The sequence below is a fragment of the Hemitrygon akajei genome, chromosome 7 (assembly GCF_048418815.1).
Source record: "Hemitrygon akajei chromosome 7, sHemAka1.3, whole genome shotgun sequence".
Classification (NCBI taxonomy): Eukaryota; Metazoa; Chordata; class Chondrichthyes; order Myliobatiformes; family Dasyatidae; genus Hemitrygon; species Hemitrygon akajei.
In genome coordinates, this window is record NC_133130.1 from 28,196,606 (window position 1) to 28,210,229 (window position 13,624).

Genomic DNA, 13,624 nt, shown 5'->3' on the forward strand with positions numbered 1-13,624 from the left:
ACCCACTCTTCCATTCTCCCCTACATATTGTCTCCCATACGTCCATCAAATTCCCCTTTGACTCTTTTGCCACTTACCCACACTAATGGGTAATTTTACAGCAGCCAATTACCTACCAATACAACTATGGAATTATGGAAAGATAAAATTGGTCTGCTTAGTAATTTAACAATGATGGATAAAATCATCAGTTTTTTAAAAAATAATTTTTTTATTAGTTTTTCAAAACATTTTACAAATTAAAAACCCCAAATCCCAATGAGGAGCATTAATACAATGCAAAATTAAGCATACAGTAACAATATGCTACAAAGGAAGAGAATTTAACAAAAAAGCACCCAAATTAAAGACAAGCAAGCTTAGTGTCCTCCCCAAGCCCCACAACACAAGAAAAAAAACAACTCCAGACCGACCACAACACAGTATAAAGAGTATATGTCAGGACAGTCAAACTCCCAGACTGTGAATACAATTAGCAACAGAGGATAGTAATGCCTACTACCAGAAAAAAAAGGGAGCTGAAAGCAAGGGACCGAAAAGAAGAAAAAAAACGAAAAAAAAACACCCTAGTCAAGAGGAAGGTTATGAAAGTACTCGATAAAAGGTCCCCAGACCTTATGGAACTTTAGATCCGAACTAAGAACTGAATAATGAATTTTTTCGAGGTCCAAGCAGGACATAATGTCGTTAAGCCATTGCGCATGAGTGGGCGGGGCAACATCTCTCCATCTAAGGAGGATCAAATCATCAGTTTTAAATACGGGACAGGATCCTGATTGAAGTGCCAATTCCCTTACAAGAATGAATGCCCTTGTAATCATGTTGAGTTGTTCCCTCAATCTACTGCAAAAAGAAATGGTGACAATAAAAACTTAAAATGAGCAACATAACAAAAAACAAGGAATAAAATCTCTACATTATCAGGAACAAGACAGATGCGAGGACAAGCTGATCAGAAGACTTACCACAACAACACTTTTAGAAGCATCGAGAACATGAATTGCTGGTGCATTGTACCTTGGTGCAATTTTGACAGCTGTGTGTGTTCTGGAAAAATGAATAGCAATTTAGGTTTAAATATATGTAAACCAGATCAAGTTAACAAAATATCATGATAGCAAACTAAGACAGTTATTCATTACGATAAAGCAACAAGAACCAAAGTTACACAATCAGGAAAACTCTAAACAATTTTTAAAGCAATGACAGAAAAGGTGGGGTAGTATTATGGATAATGAGCAAGGCTGTTTGAGACTACAGTATAGATCAGAAGGGAATTTGGCCAGAGCACTGGCAGGTGAAATTTAATATCAACAAATGAGAGGTAACGCGTTTTGGACAGTCACATTTTGTTAGGGCACTAAGGCATACTGATGAAATAAGGAATCTGAGGGTTCAAGATCCCCGAAAATTGCAACACAGGTAAATAGGGAGGTGAAGGAATATAGCATGTTTGCCTTTACAGGATAGGGTGCAGAATGAAAAATTGATAATTTTTTTTCTGTCTGGTACAGTGCATCAAATTAAAATTAGTCACTCAGTTTAAAAATTCTGGAATTTTAGAAAACAATTGTTACACCACATTGACATACTGTATTCAGTTCTGTCTGCCACACTAAAAGAAAGATGTGATTGTGCAGAGGAAACAATACCTTGGATATCACCTTGATTGGAGTGCTTTTGTTATGAGGTGAGATAGGCTGGCCACGTTTTCCCAGGAGCAAACAAGACTATTAATGCTTCTAAGAAGCATAAATAGAGGAGATGGAATCTTTTATTCCCATGGTAATGATATCAAAAACAAGAGGGAGAGATGGATGAGATGAGAGGAAGGAGTTTTAAAGGGGATCTGAGAAGAAAGTTGTTACAGAAAGTGGTTGTTATATAGAAACTCCACAACAAAAGAGGAGGTGAAGGCAGAAACAATTGTTACGTGTATGAATTGTTTAGACAAACACATTCATCAGAAGAACATGGACCTAATGCTTTCTAATGGGTTTAGCGTACATGAGCAAAACAGCATGGACATGGTGGGCCAAAGGGCCAATTTTGTACTATAAAAGTGGAACAAAATATAGAGGTTGCAGAGACAGTTCAGAGACTGTTGTTGACTGACACAAACAGAGAAAGTAATGAACAGCAGTACCTAAAAGGCAGCCATAAATCATCACTCATTTCTTAATTGCAGCAACATTGCACAGGCACAGTGAAAGGAATCACCTCATGACAAATACTTTACAGAGCTGTATTAAAAACTACTCTTGAATTTTAACGAATGTGAAGTAATAGCATCATTAACTTATTTATATTGTCGTGGTTTCTTGTGGCCCACAAACGACCAGGAGACGCAGAAGATTCTTCAAGAAGTGTTAAACTTTAATTACGAAGTTTTTTCAGGCGAGTACAGTAAATCTGGAGCCATATGACTCATACACAAAACGCTAAGCTGTCACTCCAATGCTACATAATGGACATGCCACATTTGGAATAAGGCATTACATTCAGACCATCAGGTGGACACATTGTCACACGTATACTGAGGAATGCAAGGGGAAATCCACATCTTTTTCTTCCTTGTTGCTGAAAAGACACATGTACCAGTGCTGTAAAGAATATAGATTGAAATGATAATATAAAACCTTTCTTTGGCATGAGGACGTCTAACAAAGAAAATCTGGCTGAAATGCTGCACCATCTAACAGAGATACATCTAATATGTCAGTTGGTTAAAGTTCTCATGAACCAGTCAATGACCATGTGGTCTAGAGTACACTTAAGAGTTATTAAGAAGCAGTTCTTTAACACAGGATGATGAAACTAAACTCTTAGATTATGTGTTGAAGTTTATAGGAAAAGCACTGAGGAGCTCGTGACAAAGTAAGATGACATCTTAAGATCCTCAGCAAGCAATGAAACTGCAAGACAACTTGTTTCAAAGTTCCCTCTATCCCTCTCAATAAGTTTTTGAAGGAAGTTGCATCTCTTGTGACAAGAAGAGTGAAATATATAACAGCTGTAATAAAAAATTTTAGTTTGAGTTGAAGACTGGTGTGATAAACCTGAAAGGGGAAAATGATGAATCCATGTTCTGACTAGTTAATTAGACAGAGCATGGAACAGCGGCGCCCACAACATTATGCCAAACTAATTAAATTAGTAATCAACCGCCCAATAAATCCCTTCTGTCTACACAATGTCCGTATCATTCTATTTTCCACACACTCAAATGCTTATCTAGCAGCCTCCTGAATACCACCAATACACTTGCCTCATTCACCACTCCTGGCAGCACTTTCCAGGCTCCCAACAGACTGCACAGAAAACTTGTCCCACACAGTGCTTGGTGATGAAACACATCAACTCCTGCCTGAGAAGTGACTTGCATCCAGTCCAGTTTGCTTATCATCACAAAAAGGTCCACAGCAGACCCCGCTTCAACCCTGGAGCATCTGGACAGTGAAGATGCATACACAAGGATGCTCTTCATTTTGACTACAGCCCAGCATTCAATTCTATCATCCCCTCAACAGTCAATAAGCTTCAAGCTTGGCCTCGGTACCTTCTTGCGCAACTGGATCCTCAACTTCCTCACTTGCAGACTTCAGTCAGTTTTGATTGGCTACAACACCTCCTTCACAACCACCATCTGCACAGGTGCACCACAAGCTCTGTACTTGGTCCCCTGCTCTACACTTTACACTTATGGCTATCTAGGATGAGCTTAGCTCCAATACCATATTTAAGTTCGCTGACAAAGATAACGTCATTGTCAAAGGTGATGACGAAACAGCATAAAAGAGGGAGATTGAAAATCTGGCTGAGTGGTGCCACAACAACACCTGCCATTTAGTATCAGCAAAACCAAGGTGTTGATTATTGACTATAGGAGGAGGAAATCGGAGGTCCATGAGCCAGAGGGATCAGAGGTTGAGAGGGTCAGAAACTTTAAATTCCTCAGTGTTATCATTTCAGAGGATCTTTCCTGGGTTCCACAGGTAAGTGCCATTACTAAGAATGAATGGAGCCTACTACTTTCTTAGAAGTTGGTGAAGATTTGGCATGTCTTCTATAACTTTGGCAAACTTCTATAGATATGTGGTGGACAGAATATTGACTGGTTGCATCACAGCCTGGTATGGAAACACCAATGCCCTTGAACGGAAAAGCCTACAACTGCAGTGGATACAACCCAGTCCATCACAGGTAAAGCCCTCCCCATCACTGAGCATATCTACATGGAGCACTGTTGCAGGAAAGTAGCATCCATCATCAGGAACACCCCGTCACCCAGGTCATGCTCTCTTCTCGCTGGAGCCTCGGGATTCACCCCACCAGGTTCAGGAACAGTTATTACCCCTCAACCATCAGGCTCTCGAACCAGTGAGGACAACTTCACTTGCCCCATCACTGAACTGTTCCCACAACCACTTTCAAGGACTCTTCACCTGATGTTCTTGATATTTATTGCTCTTTTAAAATTTTTGTGTTTGCACAGTTTGTTGTCCCTTGCTCACTGGTATTTGTCCATCTTGTTGGGTGCAGTCTTTTATTGATTCTATTGTGTTTCTTTGTATTTACTATGAATGCACAAAGAAAATGAATCTCAGGGATGTATTTAGTGACATATATGTACTTTGATAATAAATTTACTTTGAACATTTCCTTTGAACCTATCCCCTCATGTCCTCTAGCACTAGTTCAACCTTGGAAAAAAACTACCAGCTCTCTATCTATGCCTCTGATAATCTTAGAAGCTTTTATCAGATCGCCCCCTCAGCTTCCACCACTCCAAAGAAAACAACCCAAGTTTATCGCACTTGTCCTCTAATCCAATTAGCATTCTGGTAAACCTTTTCCGCAGCCTTGAACTGAATGGACTTTATTTCTTACATTCTTCACATATGTGAGGAGCAAAAATCTTTATGTTACGTCTCATCTAAATGTGCCATGTGCAATCATAATAATTTATAATAAACAGTCAATGTAATATAGAGTACACTCAAATCAGCATGAGTTCATCAGTCTGATGGTCTGGTGTAAGAAGCTGTCCCGGAGCCTGTTCGTCCAGGCTTTTATGCTGCGGTACCGCTTCCTAGATGGTAGCAGCCGGAACAGATTGTGATTAGAATGACTTGGGTCCCCAGTGATCCTATGGGCCCTTTTTACACATCTGTCCTTATAAATGTCCTGAACCATGTGAAGGTCACAACTACAGATGTGCTGGGCTGTCCGCACCACTCTCTGCAGAGTACAGTGATTAAGGGAAGTACAGTTCTCATACCAGGTAGTGATGCAGCCAGTCAGGATGCTCTCAACTGTGCCCCTGCAGAAAGTTCTTACCAACTTTCAAAGCACTGACATCTTTCCTTATAATGGGACAACCAGAACTGTGTATTTTACAGTACACTGTAAATATATAGTACCATAATACTCTACTGAATACGATACAGAAATGAATAAATACAAATAAACTCTTCTCAGGCTTCTAGCTGGAAACAGGTTGGAAGCCCGAGAGGAGTTTATTCGTCATGTATGGCAGGAAAGTATAAATCCTTTTTTTAACTGAATAAGTACTTACTTTGAGGTTGTTGCTCCACCTATTAGCAAAGGCATTTTCAAACCTATCCGTTCCATTTCCTTAGCAACATGTATCATTTCATCCAAAGATGGTGTGATAAGACCAGACAGGCCAATAATATCTGCCGAAAAGAAAATACATTCAGAACTCTACTCTAAAAACTAAAATTGCAATATCAAATGGCTGAACTCCACCATGGATGGTCCAAAGCCCAGCTTCAAAAGGAGGTGGTTTGGGCATGGGGCTAGCCACCCCATCCCGTAAAAACCCAGTGCTAGAGATGCCAACAGAACTCCAAAAATCTCAAGGACTTTGGCCAGCTGCTATTCGTGGCTTATGCCCCAGTAGGGATGATGGGTTTAAGAAACTAAGGGCAATGTTGTGTATTAAACTCCTAATCTCAATCACAGCTGTAGAAAAGCAGGTGAATATCATGGAATGACAAAAAAAACCCAGTTCTAAAGCTATTTTTAAAAACTGATCGAGTTAACATGGCTAAAACTGATATTTATGTTTAAAAATATACTGGTGGCAATTTACTCCTGCACACTTGCAAGAATACTGTTGAATTCTCTTAGGTAAACTTCAGGATTATCTTCCTTGCCCAGTGCACATTGTGCCCAGAACAGAGGAAATAAAAATATAGGAAAACAAGCAACACAAATAATTCTTAGAAAAATTTCAATGTATCAGTAACTGTGCGTAACTACTAGTCTTAATCTCTTAGAGCCAAGGTGCTAATGTAAACAGGAGGGTTACATACACAGAATACTGGTGGAACTCAACGGGTCAGGTAGCATCTATCTACATCAACGGTTTATTCACTTCCATAGATTCTGCCTGACCTACTGAGTTCCTCCAGCATTTTGTGTGTTAATCTGCATTTACAGCATCTCTTGTATTTAGCCTTGACCTTCAACATCAATGATTCCTTTCCTCCAATGATGCTGCTCCAGCAGTCAGTGAGTGAGTGAGAGAGAGAGAGCGTGTGTGTGTGTGTGTGTGTGTGTGTGTGTACACGCGCGTACTTTGCCACAGTACCTGCATTCTCTTTTGTCTTCATACTAATATATTTACCTGCTTTATAGTCGATAGCAGTTTGGAGTATTTTATCACATGGAGTCATAACACCCAAGTCAATTACTCTGAAATACAAATAAAAATATGAAAATTAATTCAAAGATTTAGTGAGCTGTACAATCCATGTTCAACTTTAGGGAGTGAGGTTTACATATTCCATACTCATTTTGGAGAATATGGACACCACTGGCAAAGTGATCACTGACATTTACTGCCCACTCTACTTGCCCTCAAGGAGCAGATATCAAGTCACCTATCTGAACTGTTAATAGTCATCCTGGTGAAAATATTATCATAATGCTGTTGGGTTCCAAGTTCCAGCAATAAAGGATGGTGAAACAGCGTGAGGACCAGAGGGAACCTATGATGACTTGGTGATGTCTTATTCTTCTTCTGCCTACATCCTTCCTGATGGCAGATATTGCACCCCTACACAAAACTGATACATCTTGTGGACTCACTTTCAAAGACTCAACAACTCATGTTCTTGATATTTAATGCTGATTTACTTCGTGTTTTTTTTCTTTTTCATATAGGCACAATTTGTTGTGTTACGAAAACCCCGTAACCAGGTAACTTACCAGCAAAGATAGATGAATCAGCTGAGTCGGATGCTACTATTTTCAAACGTTTTATTCAACAAGGGCACAAACGTATGGTTAATACAAAACATTCAGATCGTCAAAACTCAATCTAAAACACCGGTGTAACCATAATCAATCAGAAATAAGCTCTACAGTTGTCTAGGGGGTAATACTGAGTCCAACGGAAGTCTTAAGAGTCACTCAGAAGTTTGCAGGCTTTTTCCTTTATAATTTAGAAAAGATGCACACTTGCCTGTCGTCTTGGCAGAGCAAATCCTTGGAATCAGGGGAGCAGACTTCCCCGATGTTATTTTAAAAGCAGTCTTTCGTTGGTTTTAGCCACAGATTCAAAGTCGGAATCTAGCGTACGTGGCTTCCTTCAAAATGGCGTCCCGCTCCCACGGGAATCGATCTCGTGTCTCCTGGGTGCGTCTGCTGGGTGCATCTGAGGTGCATCTGAGGGTCCTCCCCTCAGACCCGCCTTTATACTTCTTCACGGGATCGCAGGTATCAATCAAGTTGCAGGTAATGCGATCTTTCTCTCAACCAGCCCACTTTGCCCGAGGGCTTTTCACGTGGTCTCCATGAGACAATAGTCAAAGTCACCGTTATTCTGCTTCTTGGGAGAACGTGGTCTTTCGCACGTCTCTCTCTTTTGGGTCAGCTGACCCCCCCTTAACTAGAGTTCTTGCGATTTTCACAAAGGAGGGGGCCAACGGCATAACAGTTGTCTTTAGCACATTGGTTGTTTGCCCATTTTCATTGTGTGTAGTTTTGTGTTTCTTTCTATTTGCTATGAATGCCTGCAAGAAAATTAATCTCAGGGTAGTATATGATGACATATATGTACCTTGATGATTAATTTACTTTGAACTTTGAATTTTATTTTGCATATGGCACAAACGAGGAAGGAGGGAAGAATAAATGTTTTGCTACTTAATTGTATCTTTGGAACACTGAAAGCAGCTCAGAGAACACTAAATAGATTATTACTGTACCTGGAATGGGTAAGTTGTCTTAAGAAAGAAGTTTAGGCAGGCTAGAGTTGTATCCACTGGAATTTAGAAAAGCGAGAGACAACTCAATTGAAGGCTATGTTACTCATGAAGAGAAGAATGAGAGAATGTGAAAGAATCTAGAACTGGAGTCACGGATTAAAATTGAGAAAACACCCAATTAATGCAAAGAGGTGATTTATTTTTTCACTTTCAGAGATCTGGGAATCTTCAAACAGCAGTAGTGGCAGTCTTAGAATTTTTTTAAGGCAGTGATCGGCAGGTTCCTGATAAGCAAGGGAAAGGTTACCAGGGTTAGGCAGAGATGCTGAGTTGAGGTTATAATCAGATCAGCCATGGTATAAATGAATGTTAAAACAGGTTCAAGAGGATGTGTGGCTTACACCTGCTCCCAAGTCATGAGTCCTGACGAAGGGTCTTGCCCCGAAACGTTGACTGCTCATTTCAACGGATGCTGCCCAGCCTGCTGAGTTCATCCAGCTTTTGTATGTGTTGATGTATTACTGTTTGTGGGCAGGGTGTGAGAAACACACAAGTTATTTGGTCTGAAGTGACGTCCAGTAAATGATGATTTCCCTCATGATATTTGGTGTGAACGTCACTTGCCACTTCACAGTCCTTGACTGAAAGTTGTTGAGGTCTTGCATGGGCTCAATTGCCTTTTCAGAACAGAATATCAGTGGACATTCCTTATGCCACTTCTCTGAAAGGAATGTCACTGATGAAGCAATCAAAGATTGGGCTGAGCATATTCATACAGCAATGTCCTGAAGATGAGATGATTGCTCTCTGAAGTCAGAACCATCCTCCTTTGAAAAGGGCATGACTTTCAAGCAAACAAAATTAGAACAAAAATGAGAAAAAACAAGAAGAGTATGTTGCTGAAGATGACAATATGAAAGTTACCTGAAATTGTTGCAGCCTAGCACCACGCTAACAATATTCTTGCCAATGTCATGAACATCCCCCTTGACAGTGGCTAACACAATGGTTCCTTGGTATGGGCTCTGCAAAATGATACAACTCTTTGATGAACTGCACTTAAATCAAAGACTAGAATGCTTAAGATTGCTTTATTTGTTTACTAAAGTTATTATAATATATGCAAAATTAATTCAAAGAAATACACTCACTATTCCTCTTTTGCAATATTTATTATCTAGTATTTCTTATTGCAACTTAGAGCAAGTTTTATGTCTTGCACTGTACTGCTGCCACAAAACAAATTTCATGACGTGTCAGTATAATAAACCTGATATAATCTACAATGTTCCCACAGAGAAGTTGTCAGAATTGTAAAAGATAAAGCATAGATTAAAGATTTTATTTTACAGGCTTGTTATGTTAACACATGTAGTAAAACAAAGTATGTGATGTCACTGATGAATAAAAATAGATTTGCTTTAAAAGCAACTTACACTTTTCTTAAACATCATAGAGAATATTACCTCCTGTCAATTATTTTAAATTTTAATCAGAGATGTTACATGGGTACTTGAGAGATGGAGGGAATCCAGACAAAATAATGTACTCTCTACCTCAAAAGCCATCTCTGCTAGGGAATTGAAAGTTGTTTTTAAAATCAGCCTGATGTTTCAGTCATAAAGAGATCTCAGAATTTTATGACAAAGTCCAAAGGAAAAACTATAGAGGTTCAAGATGATTCACTACCTGCTGAAGGCACAAATTGCTGGTGTTTCCTAAACACAAGTATTCTAACCCCAGTTACAGAACTGATAACTTACAGCTTCTTCAAAATGTCCCGTCTGCATCAACAGCTTCTCTTTCTCCTGCTCCATGAAAGGGATAAGGTAATTGACAGCTTTCTTCATCACACGAGCAGATTTAATGACCTGACGGCACAAAATTTACAAAACATTGAATAAAAATCTACAACACAAAAGCTTTCAGATTTGGGATTCAACCAAAATACTCTTTTATCTGTTTTAAAAAAATTTTATTTATTAAATTTTTAGAAAATTACAAAGAATAAATGTAATGATAAAATAGTAAGAAAGAGAAAAAATAATATTAACCCTCCCCCCTCCCCCCCTTAACCCTTGGCTAAAGAAAGAAAAAAAAAGAAAGAGAAAGATTGCCTGGATATCGGAGGATCCCCACATGCTCCATGGAGTTCAAAATAATTTTAATATTTATTTTTACTTTCCCCAATTACTTTATAATTTTATCTTCAAAGGACCTATGTATTTAATCCTATCTTTTGTAGGTATGGGAGCCAAATTTTCAAAAAATATATCATATTCATTTCTTAGATTGTATGTAATTTTTTCAAGTGGAATACAACTATATATTTCATTATTCCAACGATCCATAGTTAAATATAAATCAGATTTCCAAGTAACTGCGATAACTTTTTTGGCTACTGCCAATGCAATTTTTATAAATTTTTTCTGATACTTATTCAATTTAAGTTTCGGTATTGTCCCTTCAATGTCTCCTAATAAAAATAATATTGGACTATGTGGGAGTTGTACTCCAGTAATTTGTTCCAATAAAAGTCTTAGATTTATCCAAAATGATTGAATTTTAAACAAGACCAAGTAGAATGTAAAAAAGTACCAATTTCTTCATTACATCGAAAACATTGGTCAGACATATTTGAATTTAATCTATTTATTTTCTGTGGTGTTATATATAATTGATGTAAAAAACTATATTGTATTAATCTAAGCTGAACATTTATTGTATTTATCATACTATCAGAACATAATCTTGACCAGCTTTTTCCATCAATTTTAATATTCAAATCAGATTCCCATTTTTGTATTGATTTATGAATTCCTGATTTAATTATCTGTTTTTGAATCAAATTGTACATACAGGATGTAAATTTTTTAATTTTTCCTTTTTGAATTAATATTTCTATTTCACTAGGTTTTGGCATCAACATTGTTTGACCCAGCTTTTCTCGTAAATAAGCCTTTAATTGAAAATAACAGAAAAGAGTGTTGTTTGATATTTTATATTTATTTTTTAATTGATCAAACAACATCAATATACCTCCTTCAAAACAATCACCTATATATTTAATCCCCTTTTGGAACCAATTATGTAAAAGTTTATTATCCATTGTAAAAGGAATAAGCCTATTTTGAATTCAAGTCCTTTTTGCTAATAAAGATTTCTTTATCTCATTGTCCATATTTACCTTATTCCATAAATCAAACAAGTGTCTTAATATAGGAGATTCTTTTTTTTCCCGTATCCATTTGGATTCCCATTTATATATAAAATCTTCTGGTTTGTTTTCTCCTATCTTATCTAATTCTATTCTAATCCATGCCGGTTTTTCTTCATCAAAAAAAGACACAATAAATCTGAGTTGATTTGCTTTATAATAATTCTTAAAATTTGGAAGTTGTAACCCTCCTAAATCAAATTTACATGTCAATTTTTCCAATGATATTCTTGACATCTTTCCTTTCCAAAGAAATTCCCTTACATATTTATTCAGTTCTTGAAAAAACTTCTGAGGCAATTGTATTGGCAAAGTTTGGAATAAATATTGCAATCTAGGAAATATATTCATTTTTACAGCATTAACTCTACCTATTAATGTTATTGGTAACATCATCCATTTATCAAGATCCTCTTTTATTTTTTTTAATAATGGCAAATAATTTTGTTTATATAAATTTTTTACATAATTATCAACTCTAATACCTAAATATTTTATCCCATTTATTGACCAACGAAATTGAGTTACTAATCGACATTGATTATAATTTCCTTTGGTAAGGGGTAAAATCTCACTTTTATCCCAATTTACTTTATACCCTGATACTTTCCCATATTCTTCCAATCTAAAAGATAGTCTTTGCAAAGATTGCAATGGGTTTGTTAAATAAATCAAAACATCATCAGCAAATAAATTAATCTTATATTCTTCTTGATTAACTCTAAAGCCCCCAATGTCTGAATCTGTTCTAATTAATTCAGCTAATGGTTCTATTGCCAATACAAATAAAGCAGGTGATAATGGGCAGCCTTGTCTAGTTGACCTTGTTAAGCAAAATGGTGTTGAAATCTAACCATTTGTAACTACTTTAGCTTGAGGATTAGTATTTAAGGTTTTAATCCATTGTATAAAAGATTTTCCTAACTCATATTTGTACCTTAAATAAAAAATCCCATTCCAATTTATCAAATGCTTTTTCTGCATCCAAAGCAACTGCCACACTCATTTCCTCTCTTTTTTGTGCCAAATGAATTATACTAAGTAACCGGGTTATATTATCCATTGATTGTCTGTTTTTAATAAAACCTGTTTGATCCATATGTATTAATTTTGGTAAATATTTAGATATTCTATTAGATAAAATTTTTGCTATTATTTTATAATCTGTATTCAACAAAGAAATAGGCCTATATGATGTTGGTTTTAAAGGATCTCTATCTTTTTTTGGCAATACAGTTACGATCACTGTTAAAAAAGATTGTGGGAGTTTATGCATTCTTTCCACTTGATATATTAATTCCATAAAAGGAGGAATTAATAAATCTTTAAATTTTTTATAAAATTCAGGAGGAAAACCATCTTCTCCTGGGGATTTATTACTCTGAAGTGATCCTAAAGCTTCTTCAACCTCTTTTAATGTAAAGGGCATATCTAATCCTTTCTGTTCTTCCAAATTTAATTTTGGAAGGGTTATTTGTGATAAAAATTTATCTCAGCAATCTTATTTTGTGATTCTGATTGATATAGTTCAGTATAAATTTGATCTGTTTTTCATAAATATATTTTACCACTTTATATAAGGAGATAACATTTATCCAGTTTTACCTGTGGAAGAAACATCTTTCCTGCTCCAAACAATTCCCCCACCGTTTTCATGCCATTCATCAGAGGGCCTTCGATTATATGCAGGGGCCTGGGGTACTTGTGTTGATTGGCTCTTGCTTCTGCTGTATCTTCGATTACGTACATCTCTATACCCTAAAGGGTAATGACAGAACTTCAACTCATGCAGCAAACACAAGCAGAAAAGAGACTGCAGAAGGAATACACAGTCAACTGCTTACCTTAACAAGAGCATATTCAAGACGTTCCTCAACGGTACCATTCCTCCATTCATCAGTGGCTACTATGATTTTTCCACTTCCGGCATGATTCTAAAATAATCAAAGAACCATGGTACAGTTTGTTAATGTACAAAAGTAAAGTTCTTTTTTGGATATGCTTATCATTATTATATTGTGTTGGATAAAACTTAACGTGCCACATGGCAAAGTTAAGAAATATTTAATCTAAAGCAGAAAATGCCTTAGATTATTTTTTCCAGTTGGGAAAATGGTAAATCCAGCATGATTTACATTGGGTGAGCAACTTCAGATTACTGGGCGAC

General features: G+C 36.9%; 1 protein-coding gene across 4 annotated transcripts in view; it reads right to left on the bottom strand.

The window, feature by feature from the left end:
• Window positions 1-13,624, bottom strand: part of mtr (5-methyltetrahydrofolate-homocysteine methyltransferase) — an 81,428-nt gene that overhangs the window by 20,774 nt on the left and 47,030 nt on the right. For all 4 annotated transcript variants that reach the window (XM_073050559.1, XM_073050561.1, XM_073050562.1 and 1 more), the window contains 7 exons: window positions 13,302-13,391; window positions 13,063-13,215; window positions 10,004-10,111; window positions 9,165-9,265; window positions 6,656-6,723; window positions 5,579-5,699; window positions 966-1,047 (listed from right to left, as the gene is read on the bottom strand). In XM_073050559.1, the coding sequence (XP_072906660.1) occupies window positions 966-1,047; window positions 5,579-5,699; window positions 6,656-6,723; window positions 9,165-9,265; window positions 10,004-10,111; window positions 13,063-13,215; window positions 13,302-13,391 (723 nt within the window). The remainder of the gene's footprint in view (window positions 1-965; window positions 1,048-5,578; window positions 5,700-6,655; window positions 6,724-9,164; window positions 9,266-10,003; window positions 10,112-13,062; window positions 13,216-13,301; window positions 13,392-13,624) is intronic.